Here is a 27,755-nt window from a genome sequence, read left to right as displayed (position 1 = left end):
TCAAACTACTTTAAACTTCAAACTACTTTAAACTTCAAACTTTCTGGTCCAAACTTTCACAAGCCAACTTAAAGTTTGTCTCGATGAACTTTTTCTAGTTATTATTATTTTTCTTACGACTATTGGGGCACTTTTGGGGCTCTTAACGTTCTCAAAAACACTTGAAACTTTGCACACTGGTCAGAACCCGCGGCCATTAGGGCCGGGCTGAAGCTGGTACCCGGGTGTGGCAGGGGGGCTCGACAGCGCCCCCTGGAACAGGGTCCAAAATCTTTGTCCATAAATCAAACACACTTGCATGTAATAATATGAAACTCGGTACACATATAGATCTCATCGTTTCATATATCCTTCATACTTTTACTTTTTACATCAGGCCAACTGGAAATCATCTATTTAGGGTTTTTTGGAAAACGCATGCAATGGAATGTGAAATACTCCTCCTAGAGAATTCCACCAATCGCCACGAAACTCGGTCAGCATGAAGTCAAGACACTGAGGATGAAAAATTGATTTTTGATATCTCGAACAGTTTGGCCGTGGCGAGGAAATGAAATTATGCCGCGAAAAGTGAAACAGGAAGTGTGTTATAACTTCTGCATACATTTATTGATCTCGATGAAACCGCAGCAGTGTGATCGCTGGAAGAAGCAGATCGCATGGATGTGACTATTGTGAGTCAAAGTTATAGCGCCACCAACTGGCAGAAGGAAGTGTGTCACTTTCAAAATGCTTTAAAATCACCCTCTTATTGTTACACGATTTACATAAAACTTTATGTGTATAATGTAAACACACGGCAGATGTAGACGTGTGAAAGGATTATTGATATCTTAAATACTGTTGTCGTGGCAGCGCTTCAAACTTGAATATTCTTTTTTGATGCCTGGTGCAGGGGCTCAGTAGCGCCACCTTTGGACAAAAGTGGGGTATTGGTTTCATACTTCGACCTAGAGTAACAAAACTCAGGAATTATATTGTTCTCATCGAGCTGGACAACTTTCTAATTTACAGTCATTAGCTCAGACCAACAGAAAGTCAGATATTTTGGTTTGAATGTGGAACACATTGCAAAGGAAACTTTGAAGCTCCAAAAACCCCATAAAGGTAGCATATAAAGGGAGCAAATAGCAAGGAAGTGTGTTATAACTTCTGCATACATTAACTGATCTCGATGAAACTTCAGCAGTGTGTCACATGGATGTGACTATTGTGAGTCAAAGTTATAGCGCCACCAACTGGCAGAAGGAAGTGTCACTTTCAAAAAGCTTTGAAATCACCTTCTTATGTCTCAAGTGAACAAACAGACCAACAGAAAGTCAGATATTTTGGTTTGAATGTGGAACACATTGCAAATGAACTTTGAAGCTCCAAAAAGCACACAAAGGAAGCATAAAAGCAAGGAAGTGTGTTATAACTTTTGCATACATTAACTGATCTCGATGAAACTTCAGCAGTGTGTCACATGGATGTGACTACTGTGAGTCAAAGTTATAGCGCCACCAACTGGCAGAAGGAAGTGTGTCACTTTCAAAATGCTTTGAAATCACCCTCTTATGTCTCAATTGAACAAACAGTTGATAAAGAAATCGGGTATCAATATATTGAATTATGAATTATTGCAGTGATCAACTGTGATGTCCGGTTAAGATGAAAATAAACTATCGCTCTGTCTAAGCGATTATCTTTCTGAAACACGTCACAAAAACTTACAGAAACGGATAACACAAACATGATGTTGGAAATATACATTTATCAGAATAGTTATATTAAACTTGTCTATTCAGTTAAAGCCATTTCAGTTATAAAGCTGTCTCATATGTAATTTCTCCTTTAATTCTATAATATAACCACTAGGTGGAGGTCTAAGCCTATTTTCTGTATTCTCGTTGTTTTAACGTATGAAGAAGACTTACATGTTGTTGAGAACGCAGTAAAGTGTGACGCATATTTCGTTCTGTGAGTTTTATGAGTACTCCGAGTCTTTATTAAAACCAACACATGAAACATATGTCTAAAGAAAGTAGGGATGGGCTGATCGATCCGAACGTATCAAAACTTCCGAGAATGATGATCAAATTTCAAAATGCTTTGAAATCACACTCTTATATTGTAAACCTGTGATAAAACATCGATGCTTGTGTTTTACATTTTTAAGAAAACAACAAAAATGGCAGCAAACAGCCGCTTTTATAATTATTGTTTTGCGATCTTTGCGATTGTTTTTCTTTCTGATTAGTTTTCTGATAAAACTACCTTTTGTTGTTGAAATGACGTTGTTCCAACGGGAGCGCGAAGTGGAGGGCGGGTCCACCTTCTTCATGTAGCCAATCAGATGAGCTAATCGCTAACTCTCGATTTACACTTATCTGATTGGTTTAAAAACATGCCAGTCACCAGAACACATCTTTAACATAATTTGGCTCACACCCGTTCTCGTTGCTGCAATGGTACTTTTAACGCACACATACATGTTAAATAATAAATAAATGAACAAATGAATAAATAAATGTATAAATAAACCATGATTACTTAAGGTTACAAATACACACACACACACACACACACACACACACACACACACACACACTCCATCATTGCAATCTTGACATCGCAGCCTGTTCATTATAGCCGCAATAAAATATATTAATAAAATAGTAAACCTAACATATATAAATTACTCTGTTTAAATTAGGGCTGGGCGATAAAACGATCTCGATATGGCATCGCAATAATATTTATTTAGACTACGATGATAAACTTTTGACATGTTTACTCGATATGGATAGACCTAACAGCTTATAGGCGGATCTTTTGTGACGTCATTGTTTATGTTTGTCGCGTTGCATCATGGGAATCGTGTGGCAGGAAACACCGCTAGATACCTGTAATTTGATTGTTTTGCACGTTTGGAGGAGGATTTAGAGAAGAGGATGGTTCACTCTTGCTGTGTGGTGGATTGTACGGCTCGTTGGGGGCCTGATAAAAGGTTTTTTCGAATTCCCTCCGAAAAGGATCGCGAAAAACGAAAGAAATGGTTGTGTGCAATTACATTCTGTAGCTGTGCTTTGATACCTGCAAGCCTCACTAGTACATGCAGCATTTGTAAGTCCTATCCTGACAGCTGCTTCTACTTTAAACATTAAAGCTGCTACATGACTGCATGTTTCTCCAAGACTGGATTTGAAAGAAGGAGAAATGTGTAAGCTGTGATATACAATTTTTCACCATAGTACAGATGCCATTGAAAGTCTCACACTGAACACAATTGAATTGGTACAACAGTCACTACATTTTCAATAAATAAATAAGAACACTGATCAATGAAGACTTACCCGGCTTTGCAGTCGCAGTGAGCAGTGATTATTTCGCCGTTCTCTTTGGCGATCACCCACGGGAGATGCGAATCACGCTGTCACTCTGCTTGGCCAGGTCTAACCTCTGCTTTTAGCACGATCACTGCTTTCTGTTTGCAGAAAAGATCGGCCCAACTTTTCGAGAAACAAAATAATCATAGGCCTCCAGACTTTTGAAAGCCTTTAATCTTTCATGAGTGAAGGGTCCAGGGGTTTCTATTAAATAAGAATAAATGTCTCCCCAGCAGATTGGTGGCCAAGACACGGGCGAGTCGGACCAACGTTTTTTGTCATCCCAGATCTCATATGGGCTTTGAATAACTTCGATTTTGTCACCAATACAAATTTTGAGCTTCTCTCCAAACCTCCTCCGGTCTTCAGATGTTAAAGTGCTTATATATTGTGGATTTCGCCCGCTAACTCTCTTGAAAGTGCTCGTCGCGTCTTTACAGCCCACCATACTGTTTGTTTTTTTGCCACACAACCACTCGCGCATGCGTACAAAGATGTCAACAAAGATCCTCCCATTACAAAGCAGAAATAAACGGACAACAGCCAGTCAGAATGCAGATTTTGGCTTGTGTGTCTAAGTACACGCCCATTTGCTAGCAGAGCACTGTTTGAGCTACCGGCAGTGAAGAAAGTGAATGTAAAGAAAAAATGAGTGGAAACGACGAACTCGAACTATCTTCCAAAGCTGAGGAAATTGTTAACAAAAAAGGTAACAAGACGTCAATTATATGGAAGTGGTTTGGATATCTGAAAAGCGACGACGCGCAAATAAAGCCGGTCTGCGAAATATGCCATCGGTCGGTGATAACCAAGACGGGAAACACAACAAATAAAACCTTTTCGGTCACCTGAAAAGGTACCATCCCAGCGACCACACTGAGAGTATGAAAATGCGGGCCCATGTTAATGTTACTCCGTCCAAAAGTTTTGCAGACTAGTCTTTCTGGCAAAAAACCTATAATAGGGTAATTAGGGTTACATGAGCACTACCTAAAAGGTGTAGCATAGTGACAGGTTTACAATGTTTACATTTTGCACTTTTTACTCAGATTGCTACCTCTAAAACATTTGAGATATATAAAACCAGTACACAATTAATATTTTATTTATCTGACACTTAAGTACTTAAATCTGCCAGGGACTTTGTGGTTCACTTTTGTTGTTTTTGTTGTTACATTTGTTGTCTTGGTTGTACCTCTGCAAACATTTTGAAATGTTTGCTGCCCTGCCAAAGAAATTTGATGTGATAGTACTGTAGTCACGGCTTTTAGTTTTATATTTTATAATAAGTTACAAGGCAAGCTAACTTGCATTGTTTTGTCAAGGCAGATAAAGCATGTTCGCTAAAAGTAAAATGTTAACATTTAGATTTAAAGTTTATCAATATTCTTTTATAACAAAATATATTCTCAACCAATCCATGTTTGCACAGTTAAATGTTTGCATTGTTATTTATTTATGTTAATAAACTATATAGTTCAACTATTGAACCTTCTGGTTTCTTCAGGCATCATTATCAGTATACTTTTCAAACGGGCAGCATTATTAAATTATATATCGTAACAAATATCGATATCGATCAATATGGAAAAAATATCGTGATATTATATTTTGCCATATCGCCCAGCCCTAGTTTAAATAGTCAGTAGTACAATTCAGTATCATTCACAGTAAGCACCGCTCCACTGTGATGTTTCCAAGCATATTTTTAGCATGTAAAGAGGATGATTTTCTACGTCGGTATTGGAGCGTGAGTAAAGTACAAAGCCTATAATAAAGAATAGTTTAGCATCCAAATACATCGCAAATGTAAAAACATTTTGATTCTAAAGAGAGAGTTTTTTTTATTCGTGTTCTGTTCTGAATATCATTCAATTTCAAGGATTTGTTGTGGAATGTTTTGAGAGTACCATCAAATAAGAATAATTCTCTCGTTTTAGTGATTCCCTAGTTATTTTTTTGTTTGTTTTTTCATTGTTCTAATCAGGTAAGGCAAGTAATATTCTCTGTGTCTTTATATAAATAAACCAAAACCAAAAAGTTTGAGAACCGCTGCTTTATGGCACGTTTTGGATTGTGGTCAGCACAGAAAACAGCGCACGATTCTTGAATGGTTTGAAAGTTATATTGAAATGCTTACAAAGGAATGGATAAGAGGAATTGACATTTTTATTTAAAAACAAGTCATCTGAAACCTGACATCAAGTAAGGTGAGGAACAACGAATTTCACACACTTGGAAAATGCTTTTTATTTGAATGAGTGAATGTGGCTCTTAAAAGAGCCATTGTTGCTGCCCTTAAAAGGACATTTGTTGCTTCATCTTCTGAGTTCCACCTGCAGAGCTTCTCGGAGGTTGCTCGGCAGAAGCTGGTTTCCCTCTAGTCTCAGGTGGACTCCGTCTCTGCACAGATGGAACAAGCCGATGTTTCTGTGGTGAATGCAGCGCATCTGCCTCTCTGCCAAGAAGCCAGACATGGCGCCGTTGATCCACCGCCGGCTTCGTTCAGTGCCATAGCCAGTCCTGCCAGTCTGTCCTCTCCAATTTAGATGGGGTAAAATGCCAGAAAACACCATCCTGGTTCTGGGAAACATTTGTAAGACTTCGGTCAGGTCACTCTTTATTTCCGAAGAAAATCGAGGCGGTTGCGGCCCACCCGACACAAACTGTTCCCTCCCAGGTGAATAATGAGAATATCTGGAGCTGTAGCTTTGGCCCTGAGAGAGCGCAGAGCTGGAAACAGCTGCTCCCAGAGTCTGCCTCCTCTGCCGTCCCAGGTGATCTCACACTGAAGACCGAGGTTTCCGTCCAGGCGCTGCTCACAGAAGCGAGTATGCAGTGTGCGGATGATGGAACTGCCGACGATCCAAACACGTGAAGCCATCTCAAAGACGAGTGAGGGAATGTGATTTACAACCGGTATTTATGAGTGTTGCACGTTTGGTTCCTAAAGGTGTTACAGGCCCCACCCATTTCCAGATTCAATAATCGGCTCGTTCTTACATAGTAGAGCACGTTTGCACATGCGCAGTCTTCAAAAACGGTGCTTTAAATCTCTTGACAAACTAAAAAACATAAATAACATTTGTATGTGTTCTAAACAAAAGACACAGGTTGTACTGAATGTCAGCTTGTTTATTTGGCTCAAGATAAGGATTTATTAAGTCCACATGTCATGCAAACAAGAAATGCTTCTAACTAGGTCGAGAGCTGTCGTTGCGAATGTTCGTTGGAGCTCTACAGCACACATCTTCTCGACAGTCAAAGCGAGGTTACGTTATTGCCCATCGTGCACAGAAACCCTAAAGGCACAGGGGTGGCGGTGCCACCGGCTTGGGCCCGCCATCGCTGCTTGCAGCTATATTCTTTCTCTTGTTATCCATACACTTGTTCACCTCTGCATTCTTTCCCTATATAATAAGCTCCGTCACCTGCTGTTAAACAGTTTTACCTGTTTATGTGCGTGGTCATAGGAGTTGATGTGGTTGTCAAACTCCTGATGTTTATGGTACTGCTTGTCACATAGTTCACAATAGAAGTTAGCCTTCAAATCCCCCAGGGCTTTTGGTATGGCATTTTCTCTCTCAGCATAGTCCTAGAGAGATAGATAGATAGAGAGAGAGAGAGAGAGAGAGAGAGAGAGAGAGAGAGAGAGAGAGAGAGAGAGAGAGAGAGAGATCTTTACATACCTTTAAATATAAAAATAGAATTTAAAGTGATTGTATATTTAATACACCCAAACTATGACCAAAAAGAGACAAAATTTGAGGAGAAAAGAGCAGTCAGACACAACTGAAAAACAATATAATTACCTGTTTTTATATACTGTACTGTACATTTGATATATATATATATATATATATATATATATATATATATATATATATATATATATACATATATTTAAATTGTTCAATTCAAAACATTCTAAACGTTTATGTTTAGTGGTGGGGTTAGTCTATATTAATTCTAATAATCTTATAAAAAATATCTTATATCTTTTTGATTACATTTTTTTTTTGTTGATATGTCCCTATTATCATAGCTAAGTAAATGCTTTATTTAAAAAATAAACTCCAGGTCACTCCAAGAGGACACATTTGTCACGATTCCCTTGTTGTCTGCCCTGTGTTTCACTAGTCTTTGTCAAAAACTCCACTTCCCACAATTCCTGGCCCTCATCACTGCCAGCACTCTGACATTGTTCGCACCTGATTGTCATTTGTGATCATCCTGTGTCTGTGTATTTAAACCCTGTTTGTTCCCCGTTCCTTGTCGATCGTTGAATGTGTATGTTTCAGAAGCTTTTCAATAATAAAGAACCCGCATCTAGATCCTCACTCCTCGTCTGCATTCTTAACAACAGTTATAAGAATACTGTTAAATGCTTTAATTTTGCTATATTTATATTCTGTTTTTTAATATAAATATAGCAATCTAACGGTGAAAAGAATTAGTTCACATGATCAAAGATCAAAGACTCTGTAACCCGTACACACACACACAAGACGAGACAGTCACAATGCAAGTCAAAACTGCTTTATTAGATAAAAAGCAGGCGAAGGTACAGTGGGGAAAATCCAGAGGGAGAATGGTCGAGGAAAGCGTAGGGTCGAGAGCCAGGAAAATCAAGATATTACAAAAGGGCAAATCTACAATAGAGTGGTCAAGGAAAGCAAGGGGTCAAAGCCGGGGTAATCAGAATAAACGCAGTAATCTAACAAGTAGAATAAACAGGGGGAGCTAGGGGAACACTAGTGCTGGCAAAGTGAAGGGGTAACTAAACAATAACCAACCTGAGTGAGACGAAAGGGTTGTGATATATATAGGGGAACAAACGAGCGGTGCAGGTGAAACGAATAACAGGTGATTGGGACGAGTACAGGTGAAACTAATGATCCCGTGATTGGGTGCGAGCATAGAGCCAGAGGGGGGTGTGTGGGAGTGAGCGAGTGAGCTCGATCGAGGGCCGTGAGCGTGTAAGCTCGCGGAGTGAGCGCGTGAGCTCGACGGAGGGAAGCGAGCGTGTAAGCTCGCGGAGTGAGCATGGGAGCTCGATGGAGGGAAGCGAGCGTGTAAGCTCGCGGAGTGAGTGTGTGAGTTCGAAGGTGGGGAGCGAGCGTGTAAGCTCGCGGAGTGAGTGTGCGTGTGTGCCCGACGAAGCGGGGAGAAGCAGAGGAGCGGGGTACGTGACAGACACCATATTTAAAGATTTCCTACAATGGCAGAAGTTTCCTACAGTGACCCACATATGCATTTTAGGGTTTAAAGCATTATAATTATTAATAACTAACTAAAATCTGAAGTGATGTCAGCCTCAGGTTAGGCAATGTGAGAGACAGCATTGTTTGAATTTAAGGGTGAGTAGACTACTGCAAGGATGTATGAAAAAGCAGCTATTCAATTTCCAAAATAAACTATTCGCATGACTCTTAAAAAAAACTATAAATCCAAAGTTACTTTCTAAGAAGGATAATCAAATGTATTAAATTGTATAAAGTTGCAAAATGAAAGAATATTGTAAGAACATTATTTACAGTAGTACCCAGCCACAATGCATCTTATCCCTACGGAATTCTGGTGTCAAAATTTTCCTCGCTAGGGAATTAAAATAAACCCAGCCACCAAGAAAATTGTACCTTATTACGTTCTTGAATGGCTAATATATTGATATATATGATTTATTTTTCAAAAATAGTTTCAAGCCTACAGCACTTTTCAGGAGAAAACAGCCAGTCAAGCGCTTGATAGTTACATAGCTATGGTAACTATGTCAACAAGGTCATAAGTTCATATTAGTCATTGGCTTCATTAAGGAACTGGACCTCTCCTTGGAAGAATACTAAGATGAGTGCTAACAATTATTAATCACTTAAAATTCATTTGAACAAAGGACAAAAATGTACATCCTTTTTCATGCAATAACATTACATGGTTACCAGTAACTTTTAATTAATTTAACTTTCTTCTCTTTTTTTTATCAAACATGCTTACAGAAATTTGAAGAGCTTTAAAACATTAAAGTTTCATAATTACACAGTTTCAAATTATGCACATGGGCGCGCACATACAAAAACCACGTTTGACTCTTTCACATTTGCAATTCTAAAGTTTCAGTGACTACCATGTAACACACAGGGTGTGTTTTATTCAGAAGTATTCATTCCTATGCCCTTTTCGCTATGAAGACTCTACTGTGAGAGCTTTGGAGGGCTGAAAGTTGTGGGGCTCAAAAGTAATGTTTATTCGGAACTTATCTGTTAAATTATTTTAATTGGAAATTCAGTTTGAAGTGATCTTACGGCATAACTATCATGATTGTTTTCCCTTCAAAGTGCCCTTCAGAGGCTGATCTATCCCAATTTGAATGGAGGGTCACTATTAACTCCATGCTCAACAGCGAGCTTGCACACACAAATACACACTTCTGAGACACTCCCTCTATGGGTGTCAACTCTTGCTTTGTTGCAAACTTCACATGACATTTAGCTAGCCAGTGACTTCAAAGGCTCCTGCTATTAACTCAGTATCAAAAGTCTGCTTACACAGACCTCAGGGACTGACATCAACCATACAAACACATTGTGCTGACTGCTACAGTACACGCACATACACACACTTGTTTTTACATAATTGTGGGACACTCCATAAACTTCCATGCATTTTAAGGATTTTAAACTAATCTAATGATAATTTCTATCCCCTAACCCTACGCCTAAACCTAACCCTCACAGAAACATTTTACATTTTGAAAATAAAATTGTTTAGTATGTTTACCAAGCCTTATGTTGTGGGTACAGATGGGTGGGCCACACATTGTAGGTGATCTCAGGTTTTACTATCCTTGTGGGGACATTTGGTCCCCACAATGCAGCATAAACATGTACACACACACACACACACACACACACACACACACACACACACACACACACACACACACACACACACACATGTTGGTCTACCTATCATTATGAGGACTTTCCATAGACATAATGACTTTTATACTGTATAAACTATAGATTCTATCCTCTAAACCTAACACAACCCCTAAACCTAACCCTCACAGAAAACCTTCTGCATTTTTACATTTTCAATAAAACATTGTTTAGTATGATTTTTAAGCGATTTGAATTATGGGGACACTATAAATGTCCTCATAAATCACATTTATAGCATAATAACCTTGTAATTACCAGTTTGTAACTTACAAAATTGTCCTCGTAAATCACAAAAACACGCACACACACACACACACACGTGCACGCTAGCATAGTAATGGGAAAGCATCATTACCAGAGCATTCCCATTAAAACACCCTGGACAGCATGGTTTAAAATTAATCACAAGTAAATAAGGTAGAAAGGTACCTGTCTAACAGCTCTTTAACACCACACCTCTCCTCTCCCCAACAACTATACACTTATTACCCATGACACAATGTCTGATCAAGGACACATACATAACATGATTGTATGGGGAGAGTTTCCAGGCAGCATAACACAGAAACAATTTAAAACAGCAATTCAACAAGATCCTAAATAGAAAATATTCATCTAATTTTGATGATAATACTGATTATATGCCTCCTAATTGGCCGGAGGTTCACTGTATCCCACAGCCCTGCTGTGAATGGGGGAGGATCACAACTAAGTTATATGTGATGTAGCTAATAGGCCCATCAGGGATTCTGAAACAGTCCTGTCTTAAAGGTGCTGTAAGTGATTTTAGCCGTTCTACTTACACGAGACGGAGCTGTTGAATTCCCCCTCTTTCAAAAACCACATGCTCTAAAGATACCAAATGCATTTTATTGAAACTGCCATCATGCAGAAACAAACGGTTGTTAACAACAGCAGCAAATTAGCGCCCTCAACTGACAACTGTTTTGAACAACATGACATAAAAATGCCATATGCCTCAATATTTCGCTGCAACTACGATACTGTGACAATGCGCAAAATGATTGACAGGTTCGAAGCATCATTGTCTGTTGGCCGCAGACACTTTTTGTTAGCTGGTAACAGAATCTAGTACTGATAAAGAGACCGGTTCAATATCTCAGGTCACTTATTTCATTATTATCATTCAGGGAGTAGTAAACATTTTTGCACCAACCCCACCCCCCACACACACACACGCACACTTAAAATTTAGTGTCATAGATGTGTGTCAAAGTTAAACGATAGAGTGCGAGAGCTGAGAAGAGCCACTCTGTCATTTTAACATGCGCCCTGTCCCTGAGACTCAAAACAACAGATGTTAACTCTTAATTGCTTTTGGATGCATTTTGTATCAGAATTAGTTACACTTGTTCGCATTTACTCACCACCATGCCAGACAGGCCCTGTTGCAAGAGGTAGAACATGGCTGAAAAATCTGGCAACGACTTGCCTTCTGCTTCTGCCACAAACATAGAAACACCTTCACTTGATGCTTCAGAATTTAGGTTGTTTTTGTCAACGAGAAAAGAGCTATCTGTGTTAGTATAAACAAGTTCAGAGACATTATTTACATTCAATAGAAAGGATAAAAACTTTTCTAATGCGTAAAGCATAAAACACCTCAAGTATTCGTTTTGCAGTTGCTGGATTCATTATTATCTAAAGGGCTAAGCTTGAAGTTGTCTGCAGCAATAAGATGATTGTGTATTTGTGTCACTTTGTAACTTTCTTTGCACAGCCGGTATCAGTGATAAAACTGAAAGAGGCCACACATCTCTAACACCAAATGCCAAACTCAAGCACCATTGTTCTATGCAATAAATGCAATGTAATAATATATGTCTGTATGCCAAGCAATTGCATGTGTCTGCTTTGTTTGCTGCTGAATGTATTTCAAAAGCATGTGCTGAAATATACAAGGTCACATTTCATAAAGATACAAACAGATTAGTACACATGACCTGCCAGCAAACTAAAAGAGTACAGTAACAGTAATATAATTCCAGAATTTGATTAAAGCATTTTATTCTGCTATACAGCCATAGACTAGTGATATCGCATTGTATGTTGCCTCCTGTTGGATGACTGCGGGTCTTATCAGCATGTAACTCCTGCAGAGCTCCCTGCGTGTGGATGAGAGGCTGAGCAGTTGGCTGCTGAGTGTGCAAGACAGGCCGATCTCACGCTGACAATATAATTCTAAGAATTCTCCTCAAGACCGCTTGAGAGTCTGACTTCATTGCGCGCCTTCTCTTAGATCATGATAATTTGCTCGCTCTGCTTTAAAAATCATCACCTCCACTTTTCCTATTTTTTGCAATAACTTGGGAACCTTTAATGAAACACTTACTTATACTTCATTCATCAGTTCATGAGGTAAACACAATGCCACAGTGGGAGACCTAACATTACTAAAATCCGCCTCGTTTTGAACATTTCCCAGAATGTCATTTATAGGTGCCAAATACATTGATCGCTAAGTGCCCTAATAAAAATGTGTTGAAAGCTGGTTCTGCATATTTGATGAACGCACATGTGCAGAGAGGTGAGGGAGGATGGAGGAGGGGTTGAATGTCTAATTAGGCGTGTTGTGGGTTGAATGGAAGAAGAAGGGAAGGTTCAAAGCTGGACTGTTCAGCCTTTGTGGAGGAGAGAGGAACAAGGTGACACCCACATCCATAAAACAACTACTTAGATCTTCCACTTTAATCTGCCATCACAAAGAGAGAGGGAGAGAGAAAGAGAGAGGCTTTTCTCTGCCTGCTGACTGACCTTTCTAGCACTAGCATTCAGCACATTAAACAGGTTGACGGTGAGCAGAGCGTCAGGTCACACAGTTCACACATTAAAACAAATTCTCTCTCATTCTCCTGTGCCATACTCTCACTGTCGTTCTCACTCATAAGCACAAACACCTGGACTAGAATGAAACTAACACATTTGACATTTAATTTCTCTGTCATTTACTGAGCACTTGTGTCAGAAATTAACAAGGGCTTGAACTAAAATTCTACTAAAGGTGACACGAATGCTCCAGATCCAGGGCTAAGCACAGACATTTTGAGGGGCAGTGGCTTAAACTAAGAAAAAGGACACATGTATCAGGATTGTATGTGTTTTTGTTCATGTCTTTAAATTAGTTAAATGCCATGTTTGTTCCTGTTTCCTTGTCATGTGATCTTGTCATGTGTTTCCGATGTTCTTGGGGCTTGTCCCAATTGGTTCATTGTTTCATTAGGTAGTTAGCATTCTTGTTATCTTGTTTAGAGTCCTAAGTGTTCATTGGTTATCATTGTCATGTGTTCTCCCAAGTCCTAGTATTTTACCCTCATGTTTGCCATTGTCCATTGTCCAGTATTGTTCATGTAATCTTGGTTTCATGGTCAAGCCCAGTCAAGTCAAGTCAAGTCAAATCTTTTTAATGTTTTTTTTCATAGTCAAGCCAAGCCAAGTCACGTCAAGTTAAGTTTAATCAAGTCTAGTTTATGTTTATGTTTTGTGTTCACGTTAGGATTCATGTTTTGAAATACACCTTGTTAATAAACTGCACTTGGGATCATCGCACTTCATCGTCATCTCTTTGTTTACCTTGTTGTCAGCAAACGTTACAACATGCACCCCTGCCCCCTTTCCACCCACTTATTTCAGTTCCAAAGAATGATTTACAAACATTTCAGTGATATTGTTAATAATTACTCTTAATGCTAATACTACTTTTGTAGTAGATTTTATAACTAGTGTTCCATTCAAAGATTCCTATGTCTCAACCACCACCAGTGTGCAGCATCCACCTGGATGATGCGACGGCAGCCATAGTGCATCAGTTCACTCACCACACACCAGCTATTGATGGAGATGAGAGAGTAGAGTGATACAGGCAATTAATGGATATTAATATATCTGTATTTTTCCCTATAAAGTGAAAACTAAAATCAGTCCTGAATGTAAAGAAAACACTCTGAACAACTCCAAAACTTTGATTACAACAAAACGTCATGTTGGTGCAGCTATCATTATGAGGACTCTCCATAGACATAATGATTTTTATACTGTACAAACTATAGATTATATCCCCTAAACCTAACACTCACAAATAACTTTCTGCATTTAGACATTTTTAATAAAACCTCTTTTAGTATGTTTTTAAGCGATTTAAACTATGGGGTCACTAGAAATGTCCTCATAAACCACATTTCTAGCATAATACCTTTGTAATTACCAGTTTGTAACCCAAAAATAAAGTCCTTGTAAACACACTCACACACACACACAGTTGTAGTTGCTCTTTGAAATGTTTTCATGTTTATTAGAAATAGGAACATTTCCATATGCCATTCTGCAAAATGTATCTTTAGGCTAACTATGAGTGTGAAGATAATCAAACAGATTTTTTAAATAAGAGGATGCTGACATTCTCTCTTATTGGACAAGAAAATGTCACATCAGTTATGCTTTTCAAAGAAAATGTGAAAAGAATTTCAGTAAAGAAAGCAAAGTCTCAGTTAATGACTAATGCTTTAAAATACCCATTACAAGGCCAGACTGGTTATTCACAGTGCATACTTATAACCTTTTTTGCATGTGTGACATTAAAGGAAACTGTTCAGGCAACACAGATATTGAAGGCAAATTCACTAAATAGTCATGACACTTTTGAGTGCTGTAATTCGGTCAGGGGTGGGGGAGTACTGAAAAATCACACCTGGATGTGTATGACATTCTTCTTTAGAACACAAATTAAGAATTTTAGAAGAATATCTCAGCTCTTTTGGTCCATACAATGAATGTGAATCAATGCTAAAATATTGAAGCTCCACAAATCACATAAATCAGCATAAAAGTAGTCTAATCCTGCCTACAGTGGTTTAATCCATGTCTTCAGAAGTGATATGATAGATGTGGTGAGAAACAGATCAATATTTAATTCCTTTTTTACTAATTATCCTCCCTGCTCAGTCAATCTCCACTTTAACGTTCACTTTCTTCTTGTGTTTTTGGTGATTCACATTGTTTATGTATATCGCCACCTAATTGGCAGAGAATGGACTTAAATATTGATCTGTTTCTCACCCACATATGTATTACTTTTATGATGCTTTTATGTGCTTTTTGGATCGTCAACATTTTGGCACACCAGTTCAGTGGTGCTCTTGCTATCGCGATTGATGTAATGAACACCCCTGTTCTAGATTGAAAACATAGGCTAAATATAGAAAACTACTCAAAAGTTTGATCGAGGAAATCTCTTTTTTTTATGATAAACATCTAGATAATTTTATTTCCCAGCCCTATTGATAACATTGCATTAATCTCTCACAGCAGCCCAATAATCTAAGGTAATAGATAGTTAAATTACAGGTTACGTTATAGACACACAGAATCTAGTAAACAGAAATATGAAATTTACCTTGATATGTTTCTTCAAATTAGAGGCAGGAATAATGCTGATATCTGGCTTGAGCAAGTTAAACTCACATGACACGATCAAGCAATTGACCTTTTTCACTGCGAAAAGCCCTTCCAGGTGTGGCTGAGATGTTCAGCAGTAAACTATGCTTGAGGCATTCTCCACATCAATAACTGATTGCGCCAAATCAGCAGCTGATGTTCAAATTTTTTACATGAGATTTGATTTGATGGGAGTCACGAGACTCTCCCTAGCAATCGTGTTGACAGATAAAAATGAAATCAGGACAGGGAAGTAGTTAACACAGATGGTGGGGAAAAAGAGCAGTAAAAGTACAGTTACAACAATTAAAATATACTCAAGTAAAAGTAAAAGTATGCAATTTTTAAACTACTTAAAAAAAGTACAACTCTTGAGTAAAATTTGTTTATTACAGTAATGTGAGTATATGTAATTTGTTACTTTACACCCCTGAATTCAGTGCAAAACCCTGCGTCTTATTCACTAACCACCCGCAATCCATTTTAACCAGCAGCTAAGTGTGATGAAATAGTACTGTGCCATGAGTATTTAAATTAAGTAATTGTCATCTTTTACAGTAAAAAAACAAACAAACAACCAAAAAAAACACCTTTCTACTATATGTAAAAGCAGAGAGAGAGTATGAGTAACTCTACCCTAACTGAGAGTCCCCACATAGAGCGAGACAGACAGTCTGGTATGTTTAGATAAAGGAAATTTTCTCATCTCCTCTCTCTAATGGACATCCACTCTCCAGCTCTCCCACTGTTAAACCACAGGAACCCATTTCATTCCTTTCACTAAAACACTCTGTCCCAGCTCACACTAACTCCCCGTCGGCCCCTTCCACAATTGGGTGCACTGATCGATATCCTATAGGGCAAGCAGGAGACGGGGCCCCTGGATTTTTGCTGGAAGATAATAACAGAGCAAAAATTTTTTTGCAACTTTGACAGAGTTGAAACAAGGCCATATCACTAAAGGTTTACATGCAAACGTAAGAGTCTTCAATGGCCTGTGTTTTGAGATGCCTGCCAACATGTGGTGTGTTTGTGTGTTCTCGGCTGCAGACTAGGAATTTCAATCATTTTCTGTCTTTCTTTCACTGCTTGTGCAAACATCCACAACAGAGAGAGGGGCAGTGTTCCAGTGAAGCAGACAGACAGACAGACAGAGAGAGATATATATATATATATAGAGAGAGAGAGAGAGAGAGAGAGAGAGAGAGAGAGAGAGAGAGAGAGAGAGAGATCCTTGTGGGTCTCAAATTAAATTCCTATCATGCCAGGGCAGGAACAGGATTCAATAGTGTTTATTGGCATCTCTTGACCGGAGGGAAATTAAATTCCACTGGCTTGTTTCAGCATGGACATCAGGCTCAGCCCTCTGTGCTCTCCCTGCATCCCTCACTCGCTCTCTTTCATTGGCTGTGGGTTAAGTTGCGAGGGCCCAGAATTTCCCCTAATTTTCCTGGTAATTTGCCTCTCTGTATAAGTGTGTGTGTGTGTGTGTGTGTGTGTGTGTGTGTGTGTGTGTGTGTGTGTGTGTGTGTCAGCCAGCAGGAACTCCTAGAGAGCAATGACCTAGGCTGCCACAATAATATAAATTTATCATCTTCTTCAAGGAATAGTTCACCCAAAAATTTTAATTCTGTCATAATATACACACAATTATGTTGTTTTGTGGAACACAAATTAAATGTTAGGTAGAATGTTCAAGCTGTTTTTACCATGAAATAAAAATGAAATGGAAATGCCACTGTCAGCTAAAAAAAAAAGGACAAAACATGCACCATAAAAGCATACAATTTGAGTTATATATTCAAAACAGACCAACATTTCCATGAAACGGTATTCCCTTCAAATCTTGCCATTCACTTTCATTGTATGGAAAAGAGCAGCTGGGACATGCTGCTTAATTACTTTTTTGTGTGTTCCACAGGAGAAAGTAACTCATGCAGCTGTACAACAGCATGAGTGTTTATGATGACAGAATTTATATTTGTTTGGGTGAACTATCCCTTATGAATGCATTTACTTAGAAAACTTGTTATCAACTGTCACGAGAGTGAAGTAAGCGCGGTTTATATACTCTGCTGCATGCAGTTTGATTGGCAGATTAGATAAGGAAGCTCCTCACGAACTTTCGTTTAAGAACTCCATATATTTTCAGCAGCTTACTGTCATTTCCCCAGCACCAGATCTCATCTCATCCTGAAAGCTTAGACAATGGATGTGAGAAAACAATTTGTGTCATCTATGACAGGGTTTTTCAAAAAGAAGATATTGAACCAAGTATGAGCATGTCAGAGGAGAAAGAAAGATGAAGAGTTGGGTAGAGAACATACTGAAAACAAGCAAACATATAGATGTAGAGGCTAGAGCAGTGGTGCTCCCATGGGGCCCAGCTTGCGGTGTCCGACACCCCATGTTCCCCTATCCATGTTTGCAAGAGGAGCATGCCTAAACGCTTTCAGCGAGAGACATAGTTGTTGACACGGAGACGGAACCAGGAAAGGTATCCGTGTAGCATATGTTCAACGCACAATGGTCCCCCACCCCCCACTGGCTCAACAACTGGAAGGAGGCCTCCATGAAACAATGAACCCATGGGCCCAGAGGTAACTTAAAGCACCCCAACTTAAAGCACCCCTGCCCATTGGTACTTACTATCAAATATATACAGTATATAAAAATGAAGAGTTGAGAGATAAATATGGTGCTCAAAAATCAGAAAATGCTTTCCATTAAATGGTAGTTCAACCAACATTAAATTCTGTCATCATTTACTCACTATTATGTTGTTCTAAACCCATATGATTTTCTTTATTTCTGTGGAACACAAAAGGAGATGTAAGGCAGAATGTTAGTGAATGATAGTCACAGTGACCATTCACTTTAACATTGTGCCTAACATCTCCTTTTGTGTTCCACAGAAAAAAGAAAAGTTGAACATATGTACCCTAATGTATCAGTCTAACAGTGAAAGCGGGAGAGAGCAAGAAATTTGGAGGGGAACTGAGAGAGCCAGAGAGAGAGAGAGAGAGAGATAGAGGTGAGTGTTTGAGTAAGATATAGTGGAGCGGTTGACCCACATGCCCGGATCTGTGATGTACTTACTGAGTAGCTTGCAGAGGCATAACCATCTGGCCCCAGCTACAGGCAGACTGATGACTACTGCAGTAACATACACTCAGATGGGCTTCACCCGGCCTGCAGAGGCGCCCACTCACGCACGCGTGCACACACATTCATGCACACACACAGCTCAGGCTGAAATGAATCAATGCTCACATATTATGCCATACAGAGTTGAGCAAACAAAAAATCTGTATAAAAGCATTACAAAGTGGGATATACTCAAACATATTCTGAGCCCCCTGGTGTAACTATCCATAGCTGACTCGGGTGTGCACTGTTTATGTGTTTGGGACGATCGATTACTGAGAAAAACCCAAGACCCAGGAAATGAGACAATTATTCACCAGCTTAATCTGCTTCACAAGGGTGGCACAGCATGTGTGTGTCTATGTGAGTATATACAGCACACTCACTGTTAGACTTTCTCCGTTACTGATCATATTGGAACATAATAATGTAAAGTGTTTACACACAAACAGATCCGATCAGCAATTTACCATAACAACACATTCATGGATTTGGCCAGAATTTAGAACTACAGACAGGAGTTGAAAGCCTTATACAGCGTCAATAATAGAAGCCAGAAGGCTTCAGCTGACTTCAGCTTACAACATGACAATACATCGCCCTTCTTTTTCGGGACCTACTATTTGAGGCCTTCAATTGAACCCATACCCCTTGAGCTTTACTCCTGTTCAGTATTATGGACACCTGCTTGAATTTCCTGACAACAAATTTTCATGTTGCTTTTTATGCGAAAGGGACCTTTGTCTGCAATTCATCACGTGTTTCCCGTCGCATTTAGTATAAAAGGGCCTATAAAATGGCCAGCTAAAACTGAGGCCTCTGAAAGTAAGATGTGTGATTCTTAACTACACTTTGTATTCTTGACTTGACTACATTTGAGACTAATGCCTCCTACACACTACAAGACTTTCAAAGATGTCGGATTGTGGTACCGTTCATATTACACAGCTGTCTGTCTTGTCATGGAAGTCGTAAGGTTTTTAAATTACATGAGGAATCAGCAACAGGGGTGAACACATCACATAAATATTTCACTATTGACGAATCCTTGACGACTCTGCCTGGACTCCAAATTACGTTTCACAACAGAGTACATGTGAGAAGTGATACGAGATACAAAAAGAAATGCATGATCATATGTTATGCATTTCAGAATATGATGTGTATGTTTTTTATTGCCTAAAGGCATCATATATATTATTGGTAATGATATTAAAAAGTACCTCCAACTGAAAAATCAACCTATTTGCTTACCTGACTGTCCAAGACAATTGGACATTTCTCTTCAACTCATCTCTTTCTCCACCCCGTGGCGGCACAGTTCAGAGGAAGCATAAAAAAGACACTGGTGCTCCTGCCAATGTTCCAATAATTTTTCCTCCATTTCTTCAGTCCAATGACACTTTCTCGATACCACAGCCATGCTAGTTGATGTTCTGTTGCAGGTACATTAGGACTCATCCCACTGAAACTTCCCACTGAAACACTGTGCCTTGTTTCTTGCTCTCTCTCATTGGCTGTAGGCCAACGCTGCGGTTGAATTCAGTCAAAACACATTTCACATTGTGCGATTTGGAATCGCAGACCGGTCCAGACATCTCACTGACATCGCGACGCATCGGTGATTCTCTAAGATTGTGTCTTTGATAATACATACATTGCTTTCGTCGATCACGGGCAGTACCGCCGCTCTCTATACACATACTACGCAGTCTACGTAGGGCACCAACTCCCAAGGGGGAACAATCTTACCCTAGGAGGGCACCAGAAAGTCCACCAGCTGCCCTTATAGGTTATTCAATGACCCGAAAGCAGTTGCCGAACAGATCGCTTCACGCTCATCTGTGCAACCCCCCCCCGTGTAGGACATCAATTTGGCCAGCAGCGACCCTACTCATGGGCTCCGATTTGCCTATGATTTCTGGCTTTTGTCGGCAATCTCCACAAAACTGAAAATCGGACCTAAAATCGTATAGTGTAAATTCGGCATAGCATAGACACAAACTGTCACAGCACATAGACACAACATAGTCACAGCAGGTCTATCTATCCTGAAACCCTGTTATTTGTTATGATAAGTGATGTGCAGTTCTCAAGCACAGCCAGTTTGATAAAGACGATCCCTGCTGCCCACATGCTTGATGTTCTTTGTGCAGTTATTCCTATTATATTTGACTGCTAATACCTCTTGGGCTGATACTGTTTATAATTCTGCTGATAACATTTGTACTGCTGCTGGTCTTGTTCTGGCTGACATTCTGCTGATCTTTCTCTGGCTTATATTCCTAAAGCAGTTTTTTTTTTGTGGCTGAAAGTCTTATTGCTGCCCTTTTCATGAATGATCTTCATACTGCTGTTATTACTGAATAAAACGATTACAATTTATTATAACAGGAGAATAAAGAAGACACAATCAGGCACCACAAACATGTTAGTCTGCTTGTTTGTACTATGAGTTGGATGATATGAGAGTAGACCCTTGGCTTATTTATCATGTGAATTACACTATCTGCTGCACTGCTTATGATCATTATAAAAATGTTGATTATCCAGGCATGGAGTAATGGATCAGCCCAATAGATTTCATCTGGACAAAATGATTAAGTTAGTGGGCTGTTCCACCTGTTAACAGGACCTGTTATCATCAAAAGGGTTATTATTCACATAGAATATACTCATGGCACATGGCACATATTTCTTCCTTCTCTGCTCTCCTTCCCTCCCTCCATCCCTCGTCCTTTATGGGGCAAAAACTTTATCCCTATCTAACATGATTTCTTATTAATTTCTTGCCTCAGATATGTATTAAAAGAATTATATGTCAAGAAAAGAATACAGGCCTAAAAAAACATTCTATTTATCAAGGTCTAGAAGAAAGGGAAATAACTGAACTCCTACATGCTACAGCAGCACATAAGCAACAAAAGCATGATCTTTTTTTTTTTTTTTTTTTTTACTTAGATAGCAGCAAGTCATCTGAGCTGTCAGATATCTTTATTTGGCTTCTCCACTATGAGAACTGAAAAGAGTCAAGCCTCAGGCACATGCTGCCCCAAAGGAGAGAAGCCAAATCTGGGCTAACTTTGTTATTGCTCTCTCTTTATGTTAAAACAAATCACAGAGTTTTGAATCACTGAGTAAGAAAAAAGCTGTTGCACTTGCTTTAGCTTTTAGTGTGTGATGACCTATCCCATATCTTCAGAAATTGAGCTTGAACTACCTGCAATGTCCTCAGTAGTCCAGGCACTTAATTACTTGCAAATGTTTCAATGGTACTGAAATGGGGAAGTGAGACAGTCTATTAAAATAATATTTCACCCAAGAATAAATATGTGGTCATAAGTTACTTATTCTCATGTCTTTTCAAACCCAAATCTTTCTTAGTTGTATCACAGTCTGACATTTCAATACAATGGCAGTGGATATGCCTCACTTTAAAGCTTAAAAAAGGAACCCAAAGTATCAAAAAAAGTAGTCCACCCCTTAAAATATTATAAAGTAGTTTATTCCTTAAAGCACATCAGTGAGCTCTCATATGAGAGAACAAAATCAAACTTATAAATGAACATTCTTTGATTACACATATTGAGGCTTTTTCCTATTCAAAAGATATGAAGCATACAGTACAGAAAATTATCACTGGGTATGAGGACAGTTCTTCTCAAAAATACAAATTCTGCAGCAGTATTCCTGTGAAGCCTACTATAAAAGACTACTAAAGCCATGAATGCCCTGCATTAGAATAAATGCAAAGCCTAAATTTCTACATTTAAACCTGTTTTTACTAACTGAATGCAACACACTTTTACAATGAAATGTCACTCAAATTTTTTTCTGTGCACCACCAAATTTTCACTTTGGGAACATTTTAACCTCATTACATAGAATTCTGAAAGTCTCCGTTATCCTCAGACTTCGTTTAGGCAGACTCCTTAAAGCCAAGGTTATCTTCAGATCTCTCTGACAGCTGTGGCTTTTCATGGAATGTGGATATCATTTTCATAACATTCTGAGAATTAAAAATTGAAGGTGCCCATTTCATTTATTTGTTGATTAGCATGACGTCAAAAGAGAGGATACTTTCTCAGTTCCAAAACCTCCTGACAAAGCATTTTAAGGCATCATAGGTGCCAAACTTGTTAAAATTAGGTTGCTGCCTCCGATATGCAGCTCATTAAGTTATGGAACAGAAATAATCAAATAATCTGTTCAAATATTTAAACAAATAAACATCATCAGGTCAAAATATAGATCTCTTCCTGCTTCTTATTGACAATTATATCATTTAATGTTTAGAGTGTAGACATATGTGTAAAACGTTTTCCCTGTTGTTTCATCATCGGTCTCTCCACTTTCTGCTAAATGTTCTCCTGTGAATGTTTGTTTGAAGATGTGCAAAGATGTTTGTGTGAGTGTGCCTTCGTGTTCCTGTACAAATTAAACCTTTCAAGTCTAATTACTTTGGTTGGAGTAAAATAGTTATTTGCATGCTGTATCTGTCATATGCAATCCGACACTGAGAGCACTCTTTACATTTTTCAGAATAATACACTTTTGTTTTTATTTCTACTTCATTTTTAATTTGTCAATTTTATTTAATTTTGTTTTATTTATTTATTATCCCTATCTAAAGAAATAATAGTCTATACTGAGATTTCTGTAGGAATAATTTTTTTTGCAATGCGATTTCGTCTTGGCTGCACAAACAACTTGCAATTTTACCATTTGTCCTTTCCGTATCACATATTTAAACAGATCAGCACCATGGACAGCTACATTATGCATAAGCACTCTGTTAAGGGGTGTTCACAATGACAGCGATTACAGTGCTAGAGCTCACCTAGTGGTATGGTATGCTATGATAGCTGAATATTTTTAGTAGGCGTTCCTACTCCTGGCTACCCTAACGTTATAAATGGACTGCACAACCAGTCATAGATATTGAATGTCAGACCACAAATAAATAAGATGTAATTTAATTTTGACAGCAAATAAATTTTCTTGCAGCTTCAAATGAACATTTTGGAGGGTAAAAAATATATATAACTTGCAGCAGTACATAATGCATCATATTGTGAATGAGATGAACAGTTCTCAATGAATGAATCAAACTCTCTTGGAATGCACAGGAATTCAGACTTCGTTCACATGCTTCAATATTTTTATTATGTACCTGTACCATATGGGTGCAGAGAAACATCATATAGAACAGAGAAATTGCTCATGTTCACAACACACCTCATAAACACACCCACATCACATTGCAAATGGTCCCTGTCAGTCTTGTCACCTCAAATAGTGAACTCTCATTGAAAATGAATGACATCTGGATGTATTGTCACCGCAAATTGCTTTCAGTGTTAACAACACCCCTTTGGAGACAGCAACTCCTGGGAACAACATAACATGGGAACACATGTTTTTAAGAAGAGAGTTTTTAGAGTATCTCTGAGTGTTCCAGTACCCTAGGATCAGTCACATTTTGCCGACTCTGTGATAAGCCATCAGACATTTTTTGCATCAGCTCCAGTGTATTTTCCCTTCCCTTGGGGCACAACTGGATGTGTGTTGCACCAGCAGCATGCAAGACCGGATCCTTTTCAATGCATTACAGCCTGTTCCGCTGAAAACAACTCGTCCATTCTGGAAAATGGAGCTCACATGTGCCCATACGCCCAATAACACTTACTACTTTGGCTGCTGGTGGCAGTGTTTCAAATTTCAGTAAGTGCAGACGATTTTACCTAAAGAAAAGTCATACTACTGTTTCCGGTTTTACTATGAGATTAAACTGGACCTAACCAGAGGCTGTGTCTCGTTTGGAAGGCTGCGTCCTCTGGAGCTTGCATTTGTCTGCCGCATACGTCACTGAGGCTGACTCGTTTCAGAGGAGCGAGTAGGACACTCTGAATGCAGTCTTTGAATGTGACCTTCTTTCATGGAAATTCTGAGGATGCATGAGGTGTATCTTTCATAGACACTCACAACCCACAATTCTTTGCTTCAACTGAAATGTCTAAAAGAAATTATGCCAATTTGCTCTTAAATATGCATATTCAAATGCAAGGAATGTTAATTCCCAAGTTGAAGTACCTCAGTAGATGGGTGCAGAGAATATAATATGTAAAATTATATTAATATATAATTAAAATAAAGTTTTAGACTAAAAGAACACCTGTAATATCTATTTTCTTTTCTCTTTACATCAATATAACTCTCTTAAAATATACCTCATACATTCTCTTCTAAAGGGACTTTGATCCCTTCTCACTCAAAGCACCCGCGCTTGTTAAAGAGTGGCGTGCTGTCATAGCAACCATGTTACGCTCCGTTTCCATTTGTCTTAAGAAGGCCGTCTCATTTAAATTAGGCTTGTTTATAGGAGGACGCGCGGTATACTGCAGCCTTAAAAAGACGCGTCCTACCTAGCATGCAGCCTTCAAAACGAGATACAGATATAGATACAAAACAGTAAAGTGTATTTATATCTTTTAAATAATAATATCTACAGTGGCCCCAGAAGTATTTGGAGACTTTTGGACTCTTAAGCTACACTTACACATTGTTAATGTTATTGCATTAGATAACAAAATCTCAAACCAAGTGAAATTTGAAAACAAATGATGCTAGACTTTTTCCTAACTTCAACTGTCATTGCCATTTTTGTGATTACTTTTAACTGTCATTTCTAGTAGATTTAAAGATACTGAAGTTAGAGAGTAACAAAGTAACCATAGGTGTAGTTTATCACATTCACATTTATACTGTGCATGCCAACAGACTGTAAGACCTGGTATTAAGATGTGTTTTTGGTGATCAGTTCACATGTGGTCAGCACTAAATACAGGTCTAAATAGGGTCTAAATTTCGGATTTACGAAAATTAGTTTTAGCATTTAGAGAGTGTTTTTGTGATCGGATCACAAAAACCACATATGTATGTGGTCAAAAACGCATCTGAACACATCACATATGATGTGTAAATGATAATCTGTCCTGTATGCATCTCGGCAGCATCCCACTCCACCCCTCACCTGTCACTCAACCGCTGCGCTAAAACCAGAGTTTAAACTTGGCCGGCTATGAGCGGTTTAAAAAAGAAATTACCATCCAATCGTAAATTAAAAAAAAGCGTATATATACACAAGCATGAGAACTTCACAGATCTTCTTAAGTGTGTCTGATATTAACATGCATGAGAAGTACGAACATCTGCAGCAGATAAATACAACTTACCCAATACAATAACGGACAATTCTGCACGAAATGTTGATTTTGTGCTCAGATTTTTCCCACACTTTCTTTGTCTTTTCTGACTTTGTTGTGGTTTATTATCATGCAGTAACACACTGGCATATTGATGTATGTCGACATGAAACAGAGTCCCTCCCCGCCAAATCCGTTCACAAGTGGTCACAGGAGACACATTTAAACAACTAGGTGTAAACAGTGATGTGTCTCACCTGACCACATGTGATCGGATCACCAGAGATGCATCTTAATACCAGATGGTAATGGGGTCTAATCTACCCCTAGGATGATCGGACAGTTATCTATTTTTTAAGCCTCGTTTTCATTCATGTTAAAGGGTTAGTTCATCCAAAATGAAAATTCTCTCTTTTTTTTTTTACTCACCCTCATGCCATCCAAGATATGTATCACTTTCTTTCTTCAGCAGAACAAAAACAAAGATTTCTAGAAAAATTCTCTCTCTAGGCCCATACAATGCAAGTGAATGGTTATAAGTCATTTGTAGTTCCAGAAATCACATAAAGGAAACCATAAAAGTAATCCATATGACTCCAGTGTTTAAATTCATATCTTCATAAGCAATACAATAGGTGTGGGTGAGAAACAGAATAATATGTAAGGCTTTTTAACTCTAAATCTCCACTTTCACGTTCAGATGTGAAAGTGAAACATAACAGACACAACATGTGACTTTTAGATGTAAAAGTGAAAGTGAAAATGGAGATCTAGAGTAAAACAAAAACTTTCATAATTAACTGTCACTCATCCACACTGATTATATCGCTTCTGAAGATATGGATTTAACCACTGGAGTTGTATTGGTTACTTTTAGGCTGCCTTTATGTGATTTTTGGAGCGACAAAGTTCTGATCACCATTCACTTGCATTGTCTGGACCTACAGAGCTGAGAAATTCTTCTAAAAATCTTTGTTTTGTATTCTGCTGAAGAAAGAAAGTCCTACACATCTGGGATGGCACGAGGGTAAGTAAATGATGAGATAATCTTCATTTTTGGGTGAAAATTCCCTTTAATATAGGGATTTAATATATATTTAATATCCCTTCAAATATAGAGCTACTATGAATAAGATCTTTTTCTATTGTTTTATCATTTCAAAACCTACCTAACAAACTTCTTTTTAAAAATGTTTTGCTTGAAAAGTGTGCTATTTTAAAACAAATGCCACATGCATTGATCTTTTATTATAGTGCAAAGGCATTCATACATTTTAAAGTGTGGCTAAAGAGTTTTGGGGCCACTGTATGTCTCTTTGAGAGCACTTACAGCTGACTCCATAATCATTGTTAATCAAGAGCAAACATGCACTAAATCAGCAGCCATAGGATTTTAAAAATGGCTGTGCGATAACTGATGCCATCTGACACAGAACAGTAACCAGACAAAGTTGTATTAGGATTCAGCCCTTGTAAGAACTTTAATGATTCTTGCCCAGCACAGTCTACTTTTTTGATGGTCTCAGTGGGAGACAGAATTTTTGCTGGGCTAAATTACATTTATTCCTCTATGCTTCAGTAGCTTGCTACTCTCTGCAGCAGTAATTAAGGTTCATCATCATTAGATATTATTATACTCTGAG

The 27,755-nt window shown here is 38.5% G+C and overlaps 1 protein-coding gene across 1 annotated transcript in view; it reads right to left on the bottom strand.

Annotated features, from left to right (window-relative positions):
* LOC127658102 (zinc finger protein 804B-like) overlaps positions 1-27,755 on the bottom strand; it is a 147,826-nt gene that overhangs the window by 50,322 nt on the left and 69,749 nt on the right. The window contains 1 exon segment of the mRNA XM_052147202.1: positions 6,820-6,963. Within this exon segment, the coding sequence (XP_052003162.1) occupies positions 6,820-6,963 (144 nt within the window).

This window comes from Xyrauchen texanus, chromosome 17 (genome assembly GCF_025860055.1).
Source record: "Xyrauchen texanus isolate HMW12.3.18 chromosome 17, RBS_HiC_50CHRs, whole genome shotgun sequence".
Lineage (NCBI taxonomy): Eukaryota > Metazoa > Chordata > Actinopteri > Cypriniformes > Catostomidae > Xyrauchen > Xyrauchen texanus.
This window is presented reverse-complemented; position numbering and strand designations above follow the sequence as displayed.